At 38.3% G+C, this 15,525-nt stretch overlaps 1 protein-coding gene across 1 annotated transcript; it reads right to left on the bottom strand.

The window, feature by feature from the left end:
- Window positions 1–769: 769 nt before the first annotated feature.
- LOC141398441 (cytochrome P450 4g1-like) lies at window positions 770–6,361 on the bottom strand. Its single transcript, XM_073975725.1, has 4 exons — window positions 6,148–6,361; window positions 5,362–6,072; window positions 1,437–1,549; window positions 770–1,372 (listed from the first exon to the last, which is right to left on the bottom strand). Exons 1-4 carry the CDS (start codon window positions 6,359–6,361, stop codon window positions 770–772), a joined length of 1,641 nt encoding a protein of 546 aa, XP_073831826.1.
- Window positions 6,362–15,525: the final 9,164 nt, after the last annotated feature.

The raw sequence follows: 15,525 nt of genomic DNA, 5'->3' as shown, positions 1-15,525 counted from the left end.
TTTATCTCACCGGCCTTGTATGGCTCTGGAACCGAACCCGGGTTTTCAGTGTGCAAAATAGGTGTGTTTACAATTGCACCACTGTGGCAACCATATCACTACCACTAACGGGTTTTAAAGACAGTTTCTCAGGTGTGTTCAGTGCCGACTTGAGATGAAAGAGGGATCAAGATAAGTCATGGGCTTTGCCATGCTAAAGCCGATCAAAACCGTTGGTTGGCATCTTCCACCTAGTCATTGGAGTTCGATTTTTTACAGATTTTGGAAACAATTATAAAATTGCTATATTCCATATAAAAGCAAAGTTTTTGACCAAAAGCTGTAAAAAACCATAACGTTACCAATTCTAATAACTCGTGCATACAATAACTATCTAAAAGAGTGACTTCTAAACTAGGATCAAGTTCCAAAATGGATGGCAAATTTCTTCAGTAACCTCCTTTAAAAAAGTTCAACACTTTGGGCTTAAACCCAGTTTGAGGCCACTTCTCGGATCCTGTTGAAAATTTACTAGCGGACGTACTCTTCGTGATCATGACTAAACCAGCATAATTATTTTCTTAGTGAAGTAACACAATATTTAGGGCCACTCCTTCATATATCCGCACAAAGACTATTTGTATCTCTGTTACATCGCTGTAATTTCTTTTTTACCTCTCTCGATAATGGTCCATAAGTTCCAATTAAAACCTCCGAAGTGATATTCTGGTAATATATTCTTTATTTATCATTTCGATAGTTCCACTAAATACTTCTACTTAATTAACATTCATTTCTTTGTAGCCTCAGGCCGTGGCTCCAGCGAAATATTAAAACCATTTTCTATTTTCAAAATAATATCTGCCTGTAAGCGAAAATCTTTCTCTTGTTGATTACATTTCACCCCAAAATTACGTAAAATTGTTGAAAGTAAAACTTTTAGCTTCAACATTGCATATTTACGTCCCACACAACTGCGAGGACCAGCACTAAATGGTATAAAACTATAATAATGACGTTTCGCCATACGTTCTGGCAAAAAGTTATCAGGATCAAATTTATTTGGATTGGGATATATTTTGGGATCACGATGTACAGCATATTGCATTATGGCAATAGTTGTTCCCTTGGGTATGATATAAGGTCCTGAGGCCAATTTCAAATCATGTTCAGCACGACGTCCTATCATTGGTACCGGTGGATATAAACGAAACGTTTCCATTATTACACGCTCCAAATATTTCATTTCCATGGTATCAGCAAAAGTACAATCGCGCATTAAATTCTCACCGAAAATTGCTTTTTGTTCTGCCACAACCTTCTCTTGTATTTCGTGATAAATATCCAATATGCAGAGGACAAAACTGGAGGCAGCCGATATGGTATCGTGACCCTGTTAAAAAAAATAATTTGTTAATGTTATTAAATAATAAGCGCTAGTGAAGTTGGGTTCTTGCCTCAAACATAATTGTATTGACTTCGTCGATAATATCATCTTCGGTCCATTCAATTTCTGGATTTATTGACATCTCCATCATGGCATCCAATAAGGCCAAACGTTTTTTGGCACCTAAAATTGTGGGAAATAATTAAAGAAAATACGTCGTACTACAAATATTTATTTAATTATATTTGAATTAATTTTATACGCAGACATTTCGGCTTTCTGTCCACGAAGATCACAAAATGGGAGATTATTTTAAGTCTTCAAAGTATCAAAAACATAAACTTTTGTTTGTCAACGAGTCCCCCAAATTGTTGACAAAATAATAAAAATTGTGAAATATTCGATCTCCTGGGAATCGTTGAATATTCTAGGTAAGTATTCCAAATCGTGATCTATTTTATGTACCCAAAATACCTTAAATCGTGTACTATTTTATGTCCTCAAAGTGCCCCATATCGTGGACTTTTTTGTGGCCTCAAAGTACCTCAAATCGTGGACCCGCATCTTCACCCATATCCAGCCTTCGATGAGATAAAATAGACGTCAGGAGTGGGTGCTTCTAAGAGGTTGCTCAGGACTTGTCAATGACCTATTTTATGTACCCAAAGTACCTCAAATCGTGTACTATTTTATGTCCTCGTGGACTTTTTTGTGGCCTCAAAGTACCTCAAATCGTGGACCCGCATCTTCACCCATATCCAGCCTTCGATGAGATAAAATAGACGTCAGGAGTGGGTGCTTCTAAGATGTTGCTCAGGACTTGTCAATGGGAGGGGCTATGACTACATGCTGCGTTAACACAGTCCCCAGTGAGTCGTCATCATATTACGAAACTCCCTCGTCGTCAGATTACGAAATTCCACCACAGTCCCCACGACAGCAACCGCACACGTATCATTTAACGCCAGCCGTTGTTGTCCCAATCCCAAATATTTAATTGCAATGGAATCCTAGGTAAGATCGAGGATTAGTGAACTTCATGGGTCGGAGGTCGTGGTGGTACAAGAAACCAATCTCAACAACAACTGCAGCTTACGGCGTTGTGGTGGTTACAAGGAAGGATCGCACCAGATTTGAAGGTGAGGGATTAGATTTCCTATTGCACCAGTCTGTTCAATACAGACCTATCTCGCTTGAGCCTGTCTCTAATGAGCCGTACGTGGAGTGTATGGGGGTAGCAGTCCGGTGTGGAACTGCCAAGATAGAGTTGCTGAACGTATACTTCCCACCGAGATTACGAGCGTGACATTAGCCCGCTTTTGGAAGGTCATACTGGTCCTGGGGGAATTTAATGCGCATCATGAGATGTGGCATTCGGCCCTCGGCAAAGACCAGAGGAGAACAGCGCTGCGCTGAGCAGATTTATAGCTCAACGTTTTGCTCGGTCAATGAGGACGCCCCTATCTGAATTAGAAGAGAGTGGTACTGTTTGCCACACATATCTATCGTGTCGTCTGGTCTGACAAACGACATTACCTGGCAACCCTTAATTTCCCTTCGATCGGAACATCTCCCCATAATGGTTTCCATTAGCACACCACCCGATTTCATCACATCTGAAAGCAGCGCATTCGTCAATCATGGGAAAGCTGATTCAAAGAGTTCACCAATCACGGCTTCATAAAACTGCCCAATCCTCCTGATGTTCGGGTAGCGGAAAGCACGTTCGGAGACATTATCACTGCTGTAGCCGCAGCAGAGGCGACAGCATTAGCAAATGAGCGTGATGAGGTTCGTCGAGCCAACCCCAATGACACCAGAGTCATTGAGCTGACACTGGAAGTTAAAAGGCTGATCGGGTAGCATAAGCGGAAATAGAGGTTAAATCATGTGAAGAGTTGCAACATTAAAGCCGGTTTAAGTGAATTGTTGGCAACGGTTAAGTCACCCTCGAAGACTGGAAGAAGGAAAGATAGGACCTCAGTCACGTTCGGCGACGCTACGTTGACTGATCCGACGTGGTGCGTAAGTTATTTCAATCTACAGTTTGTCGAGCACCCCGCGACTAAAAGGATGGAGATAAGAGTACTACGTCGCATCAGATCTCTTCTTTCCGAGGATAAACCACCACAGTTCACAATGGATGATGTTGCCAATGTCATCAGGAACACTAAATCATCCAAAGCGTTGGACCCTGATGGAATCGCTAGCCCTCTCATTGTTCCCAAAGTCTGGAAAATGGACAGGGTGGCCCCGCTACTAAAGCCAAGCAAGGATGTGACTCGTACAGGCCAATTTTTGCTTTTGTCGCCCTTAGCAAATATCCTTGAATCCTTAGTCCTCCCAGTTTCAGAAATAACTATCCAGTTGGTGATCATCAGCATGGATTCCGTGAGCAGCACAGCACGACAACAGCGCTGCAAGCCATCTTCACATATATTTGTCAAGGAATCAACCAGAGACCACCGTGTGATAGAAAAGTGATGGTGACGCTTGACTAATCAAAAGCATTTAATAAGTCAGGCACGCCACGCTCTTTGGGGACATTGAGCAGAAGTTGGATAGTCAATTATATGTGTGGACGCCAGTCGTACTTTGAATTCGGGAACAAGAAGTCCAACCCCGTAGAATGATGGCGTGAGATCTCTGGAAATGTTTAACCTCTACCTCTCCTATATTCCGCCCGCTCTAGACGGCATCGAGATCGTAACGTATGCGGATGATTGTAGAATCCTGGAGTCAGGTACCTTCCCTAATGACATCTGTCAGAGACTGAACTCCTATTTAATCGATCTTACCACCTTTATCCACACCTTTATCTGTTCACCACATGGACGCCGCAGGTGAGCAGAGAGTTGAATGTCGTGGCCAACGGCAGCAGAATTCCAACCACAAACTGCTCCAAAATTCTAGGGGTAACATTCGACACTACGTTGAAGTCGTGCGCTCATGCGACAAACTGTAATGTAGGAACAAGGTCCTCAACTCCCTAGCCGGCAGCACTCGGGGTGCAGATAAAGAAATCTTGTTGACCACATATAACGTGATAAGTCGGTCTGTGGGGAGCTATGCGGCGCCAGTTTGGTCCCCGAATTTAAGTGATACGCAATGGAAAAGGATTCAAACTTGTCAGAATGCCGCCCTGCGAACAGCAACAGATTGTCTCCTCATGTCTTCAGTGGACCATCTACATGAGGATTCTTCCAGTAGAGCAACACAATGAGATGCTTTCGTTGCTGTAATTGCTCGGTTGTTACCGTGAGAGCCATCCCAATCAACATCTGGTGGGTACGCCCGACGCACCCAGGCACATCAAGGAAGATATCCCCGAACTAGATGAAGAGGTTCAACGATACGCGAGAGAACCCCTAGATCAAGAGGCATATCAAGCACGTTTAAATAGCATTCACACGGACGCAGTTGCTAAGGCCATAAACAGATATAGTGTGAATGAAGTCCAAAGAGTACTTCGCCCATCTATCGCAACTGAGGAGCGTCAGCTGCCACGACAAACCAGAGTAGTTTTAGCTAAACTACGCTGGGGATATTGCAGTGGTCTAAATTGTTATTGGGCGGATATACATCGCGCCGTGCAAGACATCTGCCCAGTATGCGGCATGGGCCCGCACGACACACTGCACTTTTTCAACAGCTCCGCCAAACCTACTCATCTAACTCCAGTGGATCTGTGGTTACATCCCATCGAAGCAGCCACATTTCCTTGAACTGGATATATACCCAGAGCCAGATTTTGCTGAAGAACGAACACACAAACATATAATAATAAACATTGTTACAACATCTATTTTATGTCCTCAAAGTACACCAAATTCTGTACTATTTCCTGTTCTCAAAGTGCCCGAAATAGTTGACTATGTTATGTCCTGGAAGTACCCCAAATGGTCGACTATTTTATGTCCTCACTGCACCTCAAAGCACTCCATACCTTGAGCAAGTTTATGTCCTTAAAGTACCTCAAAGTACATTTTACTCACCCACATCATTTTCATCGATATCATCCAAATCGTCACGTAGTCCTTCTGCAATTTTACTTTCTTTCAGCTCTGTAACATTCTCCACAATGACCCTAGCATCAGCATTAAAATTAGTTTTACGCTCAGCAACAACTTCTCTCGTCATATTTAATATAGCATCCATTAACTTGCGACTTTTTTCATACAACTTGGAATATTTAAATGTGGCATCTAAACGATAATGAATATTCAATTGACGTTTGTGTATAATGTCACACATATCTATAACAGCTTTAGCATATTCAAGACATTTATTGGGTGGAGGTAAATTTTTCACACCCATTACTGTCGAAAGTAAAGTCTCCACTGTCACCTGAGACATATAATTGTGGACATCAAATTCTTTGCCCATTTCCAGGGACATGCGTTCGATTACTCGCTTCGAATGTTGTACAAATGTTGGAATGAATGATTTCAAAATTGCCTGATGAAAGGTGGGCGCTATCATTTTACGATGATGACGCCAATGCTGACCCTTAGATATTAGCAGACCATTACCAAACCATGGACGAAAATAATTATATTCTTGAGGTTTTTCTAAATGAATGCTTGAGCTGAGCACGACTTCTATGTCAAGGGGATTCCATAAGGTAATGACCATTATTGGTCCTAAAATGGCACGCATCACTGCCGTAGGAGTGTCCATGTATTTAAGGGCAATGGCCATGATTTCTGAAAATTAAAGGTGAAAGTGAATTTCTAATATATTTCGTTCAAAACTTTATGATTGTTTGACTAAGCACTTACCCGCACTTGTTGCATTTATTATCATATGAGCATTACCAACAAGCGGTAGCTGCGGAGGTGTTGGTATATTTGCAGTTAATTTATATTCACGTGTGTTTCGTCGAAAAATTTCAAATAATATGGCTATTATTGTAAGGCCAATTATCGCTGTCCCCAGAGGGTTCATTACATTGTCCAACGTCTTAGGTAATACATTCTCACCAGCATGTTCCATTTTATGTAATTTCGCCGAAAATTTACTATTTGTGTGATTTGATAGAACCGAATAAACCTTGAAATTATTTTATGGCGAATTATTTGAAATGAATTATACAAATGCGGTTTTGTTACTGTCCGGTATTTTTGGGGAATACACTTTATAATATTTTGTACGTCAATTGATGTTTCCATTCTCTAATCAAGTTTTTCTCAAGATTGTGAAGAGTCAAAATTATTTGAGTGCATACATAACAAGTTTGATCAATTCAATACGGAATTTTGTTAGTCTCCAAATGCAAACCGCAATCAGAGCTATGGGGTCGAGCTGTTCTTGGCAACACGCTTAGACTCTGATTAGGGCGACAAATTCGACAATTGTGAGAAAGACCTCGTCTTACACAAGTACATATATTTATTTTTATACTACGAACTGTATTAAAGTGGATAGGAACAATACCGACATATTTCAGGTGGAAAGTTGTGTACCACCAATGTCATGTGCACAATTATTGGCAATTTAACGCCATCTATTGGGTAATAGCAGCACTTCATCAGCTGTTTAGGAATAATAGATGACAGTCGAACAGTTCTACTTGTTTATTTGCCGGCCAAAACAAAATAAACAAAAATCACTCAATCAAACCACACCGGAAAGATTGACGTGATGACAACTACCTATAATGGCAGGTTACAATACTTGAAACCTTTCTTTTCCTTTTGCGACTTGGAAGCAGCCGGAGGTGAGACTGTTACGAAGGAGAAACCGACCAATTTTGACAGCGATCATAACCTGCAACCGATGTAAAACTGAGAACCAGCCCATACTTATCATTGGTTACAACCTAAAGTAAACAAGAACAATACCTTCTTATAAATTACCTTTAGTTAAAAAGTGCAAAACCAAATGCACTAAAAGCAAAACAAAAAAATTCAAATGAACATTGTACAATCGAAACATAGTGAAGTAGAAACCTAATTGAACTTAAATAAAACATAATTAAAGCTGAATTAACGTTAAAACTAAATTGAACTTAAATAAAACCACTTTAAACATAATTAAAATTGAATTGAAGTACAAAAAGAAAGAAATTTAAACCAAACAGCTACAAAAAAAAGAAAGAAACAAAAAGTACTTACAGAGTTCTTAAAGTTACTCAACACCAGACGTCTTATCCTGCGATCTCACCTCCTTCGCTGCCATCGTTGGAATTTGTTTGAAGCACCTGCCATCCGCGGTGCCAGGTGAATGCTTATGACCCCTATACGCCATACGATACTTAATAGCTACTATAATAATCTATAAAAAAAGGATCAAAAGTTTTAATTTAAGGGTAGGCATTTCTAATTCTACTTAGCTTGTGTCGACCAGTTTTTGAGGTCAAGTTCCAGCCCTAACAAATAGAGCTCTTTCTAGGCAGGCAGGGAAGTCAGGTTCTTGGGATTTTCGTTTTGTCCATAGTTTTCACAAGATGCTGTCCCTTTCTGGTTCCTTAAAATGGATTTAGAAGGAAAAGAGTACGTTGATTAAAAATTAAAGATTTTATAGATCATTATAAATATAGCTTATACTTACCCGATACTTGACTTATCCGGACGGACGGACGTTCATTGTAAGCAGCCACCGTTGTGTGTCCTGTGGTCGAAATGCCAGCAGCTGGAAAAATACACCAAACAACGATAAATGTTTTTCTATTTTTTTAAATCAATAAGAATTTTAATGAGTTAAAGTAAATTTTATCTAAAATATAACTTTTCTTAACTTACATACTTACCTTTAACTTACTTAACTTTTATTTCTTAATAAAATGAATTTGTGAGTTTACCTATCCATACAATAAATCATTTAACCATGAACTTTTGTAACGTAAATATTTGAATAGGTTTCCTGAGATCATGTAGATCTCAATCAGCATGAGGAGTTAGGAGGGAAAATAGAGTGAAGAGGTAGGTATGGGGCAATCTAAAACTCTTGGTTGCTATGGTGGACCTGTAGTCCAGTGGGAGGGCAAATCCTCGTCGTAAGACCAGACGAGATGAGGCTCTTTACAAGTAAGTGTGGTGCTGAATTCCTTTGTTTTTGTTTGTTTTGATCCCCGTTTCTCTTTTGGGCCATCGAAATATAATTTCTTTTTCAATCAAATTAATCAGTCTGGCATGAAGAATTTCGAAATGTTCTGCAAAAATGTCGCTCAGAAAATTATTTTCGTGGAGCACTTCGACTTTCTAACTCGCTTCCTTCAATGTCCTTTTCGTCCTTTATTTTAAGAGCCGCTATAAAAGTACCACATGATGACGTTTTTCAGCTTCGAAATGTTCTGCAAAAATGTCGCTCAGAAAATTTGACAACTAATCGATTTTGCCACGTTTTCGTGGTCGTTTTGTGCATTCACCTTGTTTTTGTTCAGAAAAATACTATATTTTGTTTCTTGAATATTCGCTACAGAACATACAAAACACAAAACACAGTTTTTTTCTGAGCAAACAGGGGTAAATTTCAAAAATGACTATGAAAACGCGACAAAATCGATTAGTTGTCAATGAGAGCCATACCTAAAATTTTCTGAGCGACATTTTGCAGAACATTTCGAAGCTGAAAAACGTCATCATGTGGTACTTTTATAGCGGCTCTTAAAATAAAGGACGAAAAAGACAATGAAGGAAGCGAGTTAGAAGATCGAAGTGCTCTACGAAAATAATCCTCATTCGATTTGACTGAAGACATGTCATCTCAAACATAAGCTAAAACAATAGTGAACAAATATATAGCGCTAATTCCTGATGCGTTACAGGGTCTCTAGCAAAAACTTCATCACTTCATACCGCGGAAGTTCGACTCACGGCGGATCTATCCTTTGGGATTCTTAATATACTCACCAAGGGCTTAATCTCCAAAAAGAATTATCTCTTCCCCAAAATTTGTGTTCACAGTGTAATCAAAAAAATCATTGCAATTTTCAACAAATAATTTAGAGTGTAGCTGTTTATAACACTGGGGAGGATTAAAACCTCATGGGTCTGCTACGGACGAGAAAAAACGAAATCGGTCTGTATGATTCGGCATTGCTGGAATCCTTGCCTGGGCTCAGTAGCGGGACCACACTGAAACTCATAGTGAAATTTTGTGTAGAAATTTTCTTTTTTTCGACACTTTTCACCTAGAACCAACTTTCATATTACTTTCATGTATCAACTCGAAAAAAGAAGGAAAAAATTTTCATCAAAAAAATTGGGAAATATTTTCATGTTTTTTCAGCAAAATTGATACTGATATTTTCATGATATAGTATGTATAATGTAAATATACATTTCATTTCTTTGGTGACCCATAGTGAAATTTGACCAAGAATATTTTTGTTTTTGACGTCATCTCTCTTAAATTATGTTTTGTGGGACAATTTTGAATAAACTCAGATAAAGTCCGACTTTAAGCCTAAAACGTGTTTTTCATATTTAGATATTCCTGGCGATTAGATAAGATTTACAGATATGGTGTATTTTGAAATATATAGTAAAATTTTATGGCGAACAATTTTGTAGAATATTTGGTTTTGATGTGATCACATTTTAAAGGAGTTTTTGAAAGATTTTCGACAAAAAGGACCAAAAACACCCCTTTGGTGGACCGCATGAGGGTTAAAATTTGTAACAAAAATATTCCCCATATGCTCCTCTGTAAAGTTGCCAAAGACACTTTACACCTAAAATGCAAGGATTCCGAGATATCTTAACTCGAATTTTTCGAAAAAAAATAGAAATGGGCGGAACTTGCCCCGCATACTTTGATTACTTTCCAAGTGAACGTTAAAAACGCCGATACACGTGTCTCATATTTTGATTTTTCAAAATAGTCTGGCTTAATCCCTTTTGTTGTTTTAATATTTAAAACAACAAGTTTATTAGTGGAGAAGGTTTGGCATTGTTCGCCAAGGGGTAAGGCAAGGAAGACTAGTTTCGATCCACGCCACTGGATCTCATCAGTTCCCTTTGTTTCTTGTTTGTGGATATTCTCCACCGAAGTTATTTTTCAATAACTTCTTCAACAAGGAACTTTCTATACCCAAACATCAATCGTCAGCTCGAAGTATAAACGTAAACAAAGAAAACCCTTCAATGAGAAGTTTTTCTTTGGTAACCTAACACAACTCCGACGAAAGTGTTTACGAAACAAAGCAAACCTTCTTCCACTCGTATGTGTCGTTGATTTTTCAACAAATGCACATACCCAAATGCTGTTTGGTAGCTTATATACCAACAACACACAAAACCGTGCCAGTGTTTCTCAAATAGAACATTGGTGGCGTTTATTTAATTGGGATAGCTGTTACAATTTTGATTTTTCAAAATAGTCTGGCTTAATCCCTTTTGTTGTTTTAATATTTAAAACAACAAGTTTATTAGTGGAGAAGGTTTGGCATTGTTCGCCAAGGGGTAAGGCAAGGAAGACTAGTTTCGATCCACGCCACTGGATCTCATCAGTTCCCTTTGTTTCTTGTTTGTGGATATTCTCCACCGAAGTTATTTTTCAATAACTTCTTCAACAAGGAACTTTCTATACCCAAACATCAATCGTCAGCTCGAAGTATAAACGTAAACAAAGAAAACCCTTCAATGAGAAGTTTTTCTTTGGTAACCTAACACAACTCCGACGAAAGTGTTTACGAAACAAAGCAAACCTTCTTCCACTCGTATGTGTCGTTGATTTTTCAACAAATGCACATACCCAAATGCTGTTTGGTAGCTTATATACCAACAACACACAAAACCGTGCCAGTGTTTCTCAAATAGAACATTGGTGGCGTTTATTTAATTGGGATAGCTGTTACAATTTTGATTTTTCAAAATAGTCTGGCTTAATCCCTTTTGTTGTTTTAATATTTAAAACAACAAGTTTATTAGTGGAGAAGGTTTGGCATTGTTCGCCAAGGGGTAAGGCAAGGAAGACTAGTTTCGATCCACGCCACTGGATCTCATCAGTTCCCTTTGTTTCTTGTTTGTGGATATTCTCCACCGAAGTTATTTTTCAATAACTTCTTCAACAAGGAACTTTCTATACCCAAACATCAATCGTCAGCTCGAAGTATAAACGTAAACAAAGAAAACCCTTCAATGAGAAGTTTTTCTTTGGTAACCTAACACAACTCCGACGAAAGTGTTTACGAAACAAAGCAAACCTTCTTCCACTCGTATGTGTCGTTGATTTTTCAACAAATGCACATACCCAAATGCTGTTTGGTAGCTTATATACCAACAACACACAAAACCGTGCCAGTGTTTCTCAAATAGAACATTGGTGGCGTTTATTTAATTGGGATAGCTGTTACAATTTTGATTTTTCAAAATAGTCTGGCTTAATCCCTTTTGTTGTTTTAATATTTAAAACAACAAGTTTATTAGTGGAGAAGGTTTGGCATTGTTCGCCAAGGGGTAAGGCAAGGAAGACTAGTTTCGATCCACGCCACTGGATCTCATCAGTTCCCTTTGTTTCTTGTTTGTGGATATTCTCCACCGAAGTTATTTTTCAATAACTTCTTCAACAAGGAACTTTCTATACCCAAACATCAATCGTCAGCTCGAAGTATAAACGTAAACAAAGAAAACCCTTCAATGAGAAGTTTTTCTTTGGTAACCTAACACAACTCCGACGAAAGTGTTTACGAAACAAAGCAAACCTTCTTCCACTCGTATGTGTCGTTGATTTTTCAACAAATGCAAACCTTCTCCACTAATAAACTTGTTGTTTTAAATATTAAAACAACAAAAGGGATTAAGCCAGACTATTTTGAAAAATCAAAATTGTAACAGCTATCCCAATTAAATAAACGCCACCAATGTTCTATGTGTCTCATATTTTTAGCTCTACTTTCATATTCTACTCAGTTTTCATTGTCATTTTTTTTGTCGCACAGTGTTATGGGGAAATGGTCTGACCCAAGAGAAATGACGTGTATCCAGGTGACGTCATTTGGCAGATCAGTTGACACGATGGTTATGTCTGGCGAACTGTGACTCTCCGCTAATTTTGGCTATCAATCTGCTCTACCAGCTTCTGGTCGTTTCCGAGGACCGAATGACACAACTCATGATGTGCATTAAAATTCTCCAAGACCGCAGTTATGACCCCCCAAATGGGAGCTAATGTTGGGCCTTTACAGCTATTTATTGGCGGGAATTATGTGTTCAGCAACTCTACCCCGGCAGTTCCACACCTGACTGCTATCCCCATGCATTCCATGTACGGGTCATTAGAGTCAGGCTCCAGCGGGATAGGTCTGTATTATTGTGTGATTCCGGCTCTATCCCGTATCGAAGAACCCGCTACCGTGAGTGTATGTCGAGGTGTTAGAACTTGATGGTGGAACCAGATTCGATTTTCTTTTTTTGTTTTTTTTTTCAAGTAGAGAGCTTCTTTTATTGGTTTCACCCTGATTCATATTAGTTAAGTGATGTGGGTGCCAAGGTTGTGCAGTGGTATGCATACCCGCCTTGCACGCTGACGGTGTGGGTTCGATTCCACTGCCAGGCAAACATCAACATTTTCAACGTTGGCAAAATACCCCTCAATAATGTTGGCGACATTTCCTGAGTATTTCAGCCATGTAAAACTTCTCTACAAGTGGTGTCTTATGACACGCCGTTCGGCCTCGGCGATAAACTGTAGGTCCCATATCATTGAGCTAATATGAATCGGGGTGCACTCATTGATATTACAGAAGTCTCCCTTGTCCCGTATGGGATGTTTGTGGAACAATTATTATTATTATGTGGGACCTCCATTTTATGACCGGCGGCGAAAGGTGTGTCTTAAAACATCACTTATATCGAACATACATTGCTGAGATACTCAGGAAATGTCGAAAACATCATGCTGAGGGGTACTTTTGCTACCGTTGAAAATGTGATGCCTTGCTCGGGAACCGAATCTTGACTATCACTGCCCAAGACGGATGTGCCACCCAGCTTACTACCTTTATGGAATAGTAAAGGCACCACGGGAATGTAACCCACCAAAATTTATTTGACGTTGTTCTATGTGAAGTAGAGATTGCATAGCATTTTTGAAGCAGTCCACTCAGAGTCATAGTACGGTTGATCCGTTCGAGATTTATCGGGCTCACAGATAGACGATCTGGGCAAAATCTACCACAACTTGTTGGAAGCAAAACGGCAATTTTGTGGAGGCACATTTGTGATCGTATCAACATGTAAGTTAACACATAATATGTTGTTTACCCAATAAAACATAATTTCATTAAAGAATAATTCCCAGCTAAGCAACAATAAAGTTACAAATTCTGTTAACCCAATTCCAATAAAACTGAATTGCAGACATTCGTCTGTCCCAAATATTCCCAACATTCAATTCCAATGAATTATTTTAATAAACTCAAAACAATTTCCGTTGCAATAGTTCTGTTAACTCAATTCCAAATAAACTGAATTGCAGACATTCGTCAGTCCCAAATATTTCCCAACATTAAATTCCAATTGATTATTTTAATAAACTCAAAACTATTTCCGTTGCAAAAGTAGCCAACTTAATGAAACTGCTTGCAGACATTTTCGTCTGTCCGATTATTGCATTAAACCCAAAAAATACAACATCCGGTAGTTGACTTCGTCAACTAATGCAATGCTTGACGCGTGTAGACCAAATTTCTAGAATTTCTTTTTGGTAACAACAACTCATTAAAAGCTGAGTGGCATGATTTCAAGGAAATTCAAAGTAACAAATAAGTAAGCATTTTTATTCTACTTGATGATTGTAAAATAATTTTAACACTTACTCTTTTACTAACCGTCAATCAATAAAGTCGTTTAAAATAACCAAACAGTGTTTTTTTAATTCGATAACGGGAGTGGTGAAACTTTCGACAAGTTTCACTAGTAAAAGTTCAATTTTGATAATTGAACTTCGGTAAAAAAGGGGTCCGCGGTCCTTTTGGATAAAGTGCCGTGTCAAAGATCTAGACGATCTTAAATTTTTTTTATAAGACCTTAACTCCCGTAGGTCTAACTTGTATATACCCTTGTTATGTTAAAGGTTGAGGGTATAATCAGAGATAGGTGTAAGATTCATCAAAAAAGATTCACCACTGCAGATGGAAAATTTCTATATTCCATATAAAAGCTAAATTCTTGCCAGAAAGCTGTAAAGAGCATGCTGTGACCAATTGTAATAACTGGTGAACATAGTAACTATCGAAGGGAGTGACTTCTAAACTTAGATCAAGTTCCAAGATGAATGGTAAATTTCTTCATTAACCTCCTTTAAAAAAATGTTGCGCATAAACCCAGATTGAGGCCACTTCTCGAATAGTGTTGATATTTAACTAGAGGACACTCCTTGTGATCATGAATAAATCAGTATAAATATTTTCTAGGTGCAGACTTCCCGAGATATGGGCCCCAAAGTCATACAAAATGTATGACCACTCTTCATATATCCCCACAAAGGGCCTTTGTATCTCTGTTACGTCGTCATAATATTTTTTCTATACCTCCCTTGGTAATGACCCATAAGTTCCAATTAACACCGCCCAAGTGCTGGTTTGGTAATATATTCTTTATTTACCCTTTCGATAGTTACCACCAAATACTTAAATTATTCTACATTGATTTCTTTGTAGCCTCCGGCCGTGGCTGCAGCGAAATATTAAAACCATTTTCCATTTTCAAAATAATATCAGCCTGCATACGAAAATCTTTCTCCTGTTGATTACATTTCACCACGAAATTACGTAAAATTGTGGAAAGTAAAACTTTAAATTTCAACATCGCACAGTGGTTCAGAATCGGTTTTTCCTGGTCAAAATTCTGTAACTTTTGAACGGATAGAGATATTTTCACAATTCTTTTTTTGTTAGACAGAAAACACAATCAGCTTTCCGGTGAATTATAAGCGGTCAAATTCGGTTTGGTAGTTGCAGAGGAATTCAATGTCAAAGTTAAACTTTTGAATTTTTTTACTATTTTTCATCAAAATATCAGTGTTTTTGTGTTTTTATATCTTCTTTTATATTAAAGATGGTCAAACGCCAATAAATAAACTATAAAAATGCCAAAAAAAAATTAAAAAAATTTTTGAAAAAAAAATTAAAATTTTTTTTTCACAAATTTTTCACATAAAAAAATACAAAAAATTTAAATTTTTTCAAAAATTAAAATAAAATGCTCCTTATG

Source organism: Musca autumnalis, unplaced genomic scaffold (genome assembly GCF_047663935.1).
Source record: "Musca autumnalis isolate F117 unplaced genomic scaffold, ASM4766393v1 scaffold_3, whole genome shotgun sequence".
Taxonomy (NCBI): Eukaryota; Metazoa; Arthropoda; class Insecta; order Diptera; family Muscidae; genus Musca; species Musca autumnalis.
Note: the sequence above shows the minus strand (reverse complement) of the source record. Positions and strands in the feature narration are given on the sequence as shown.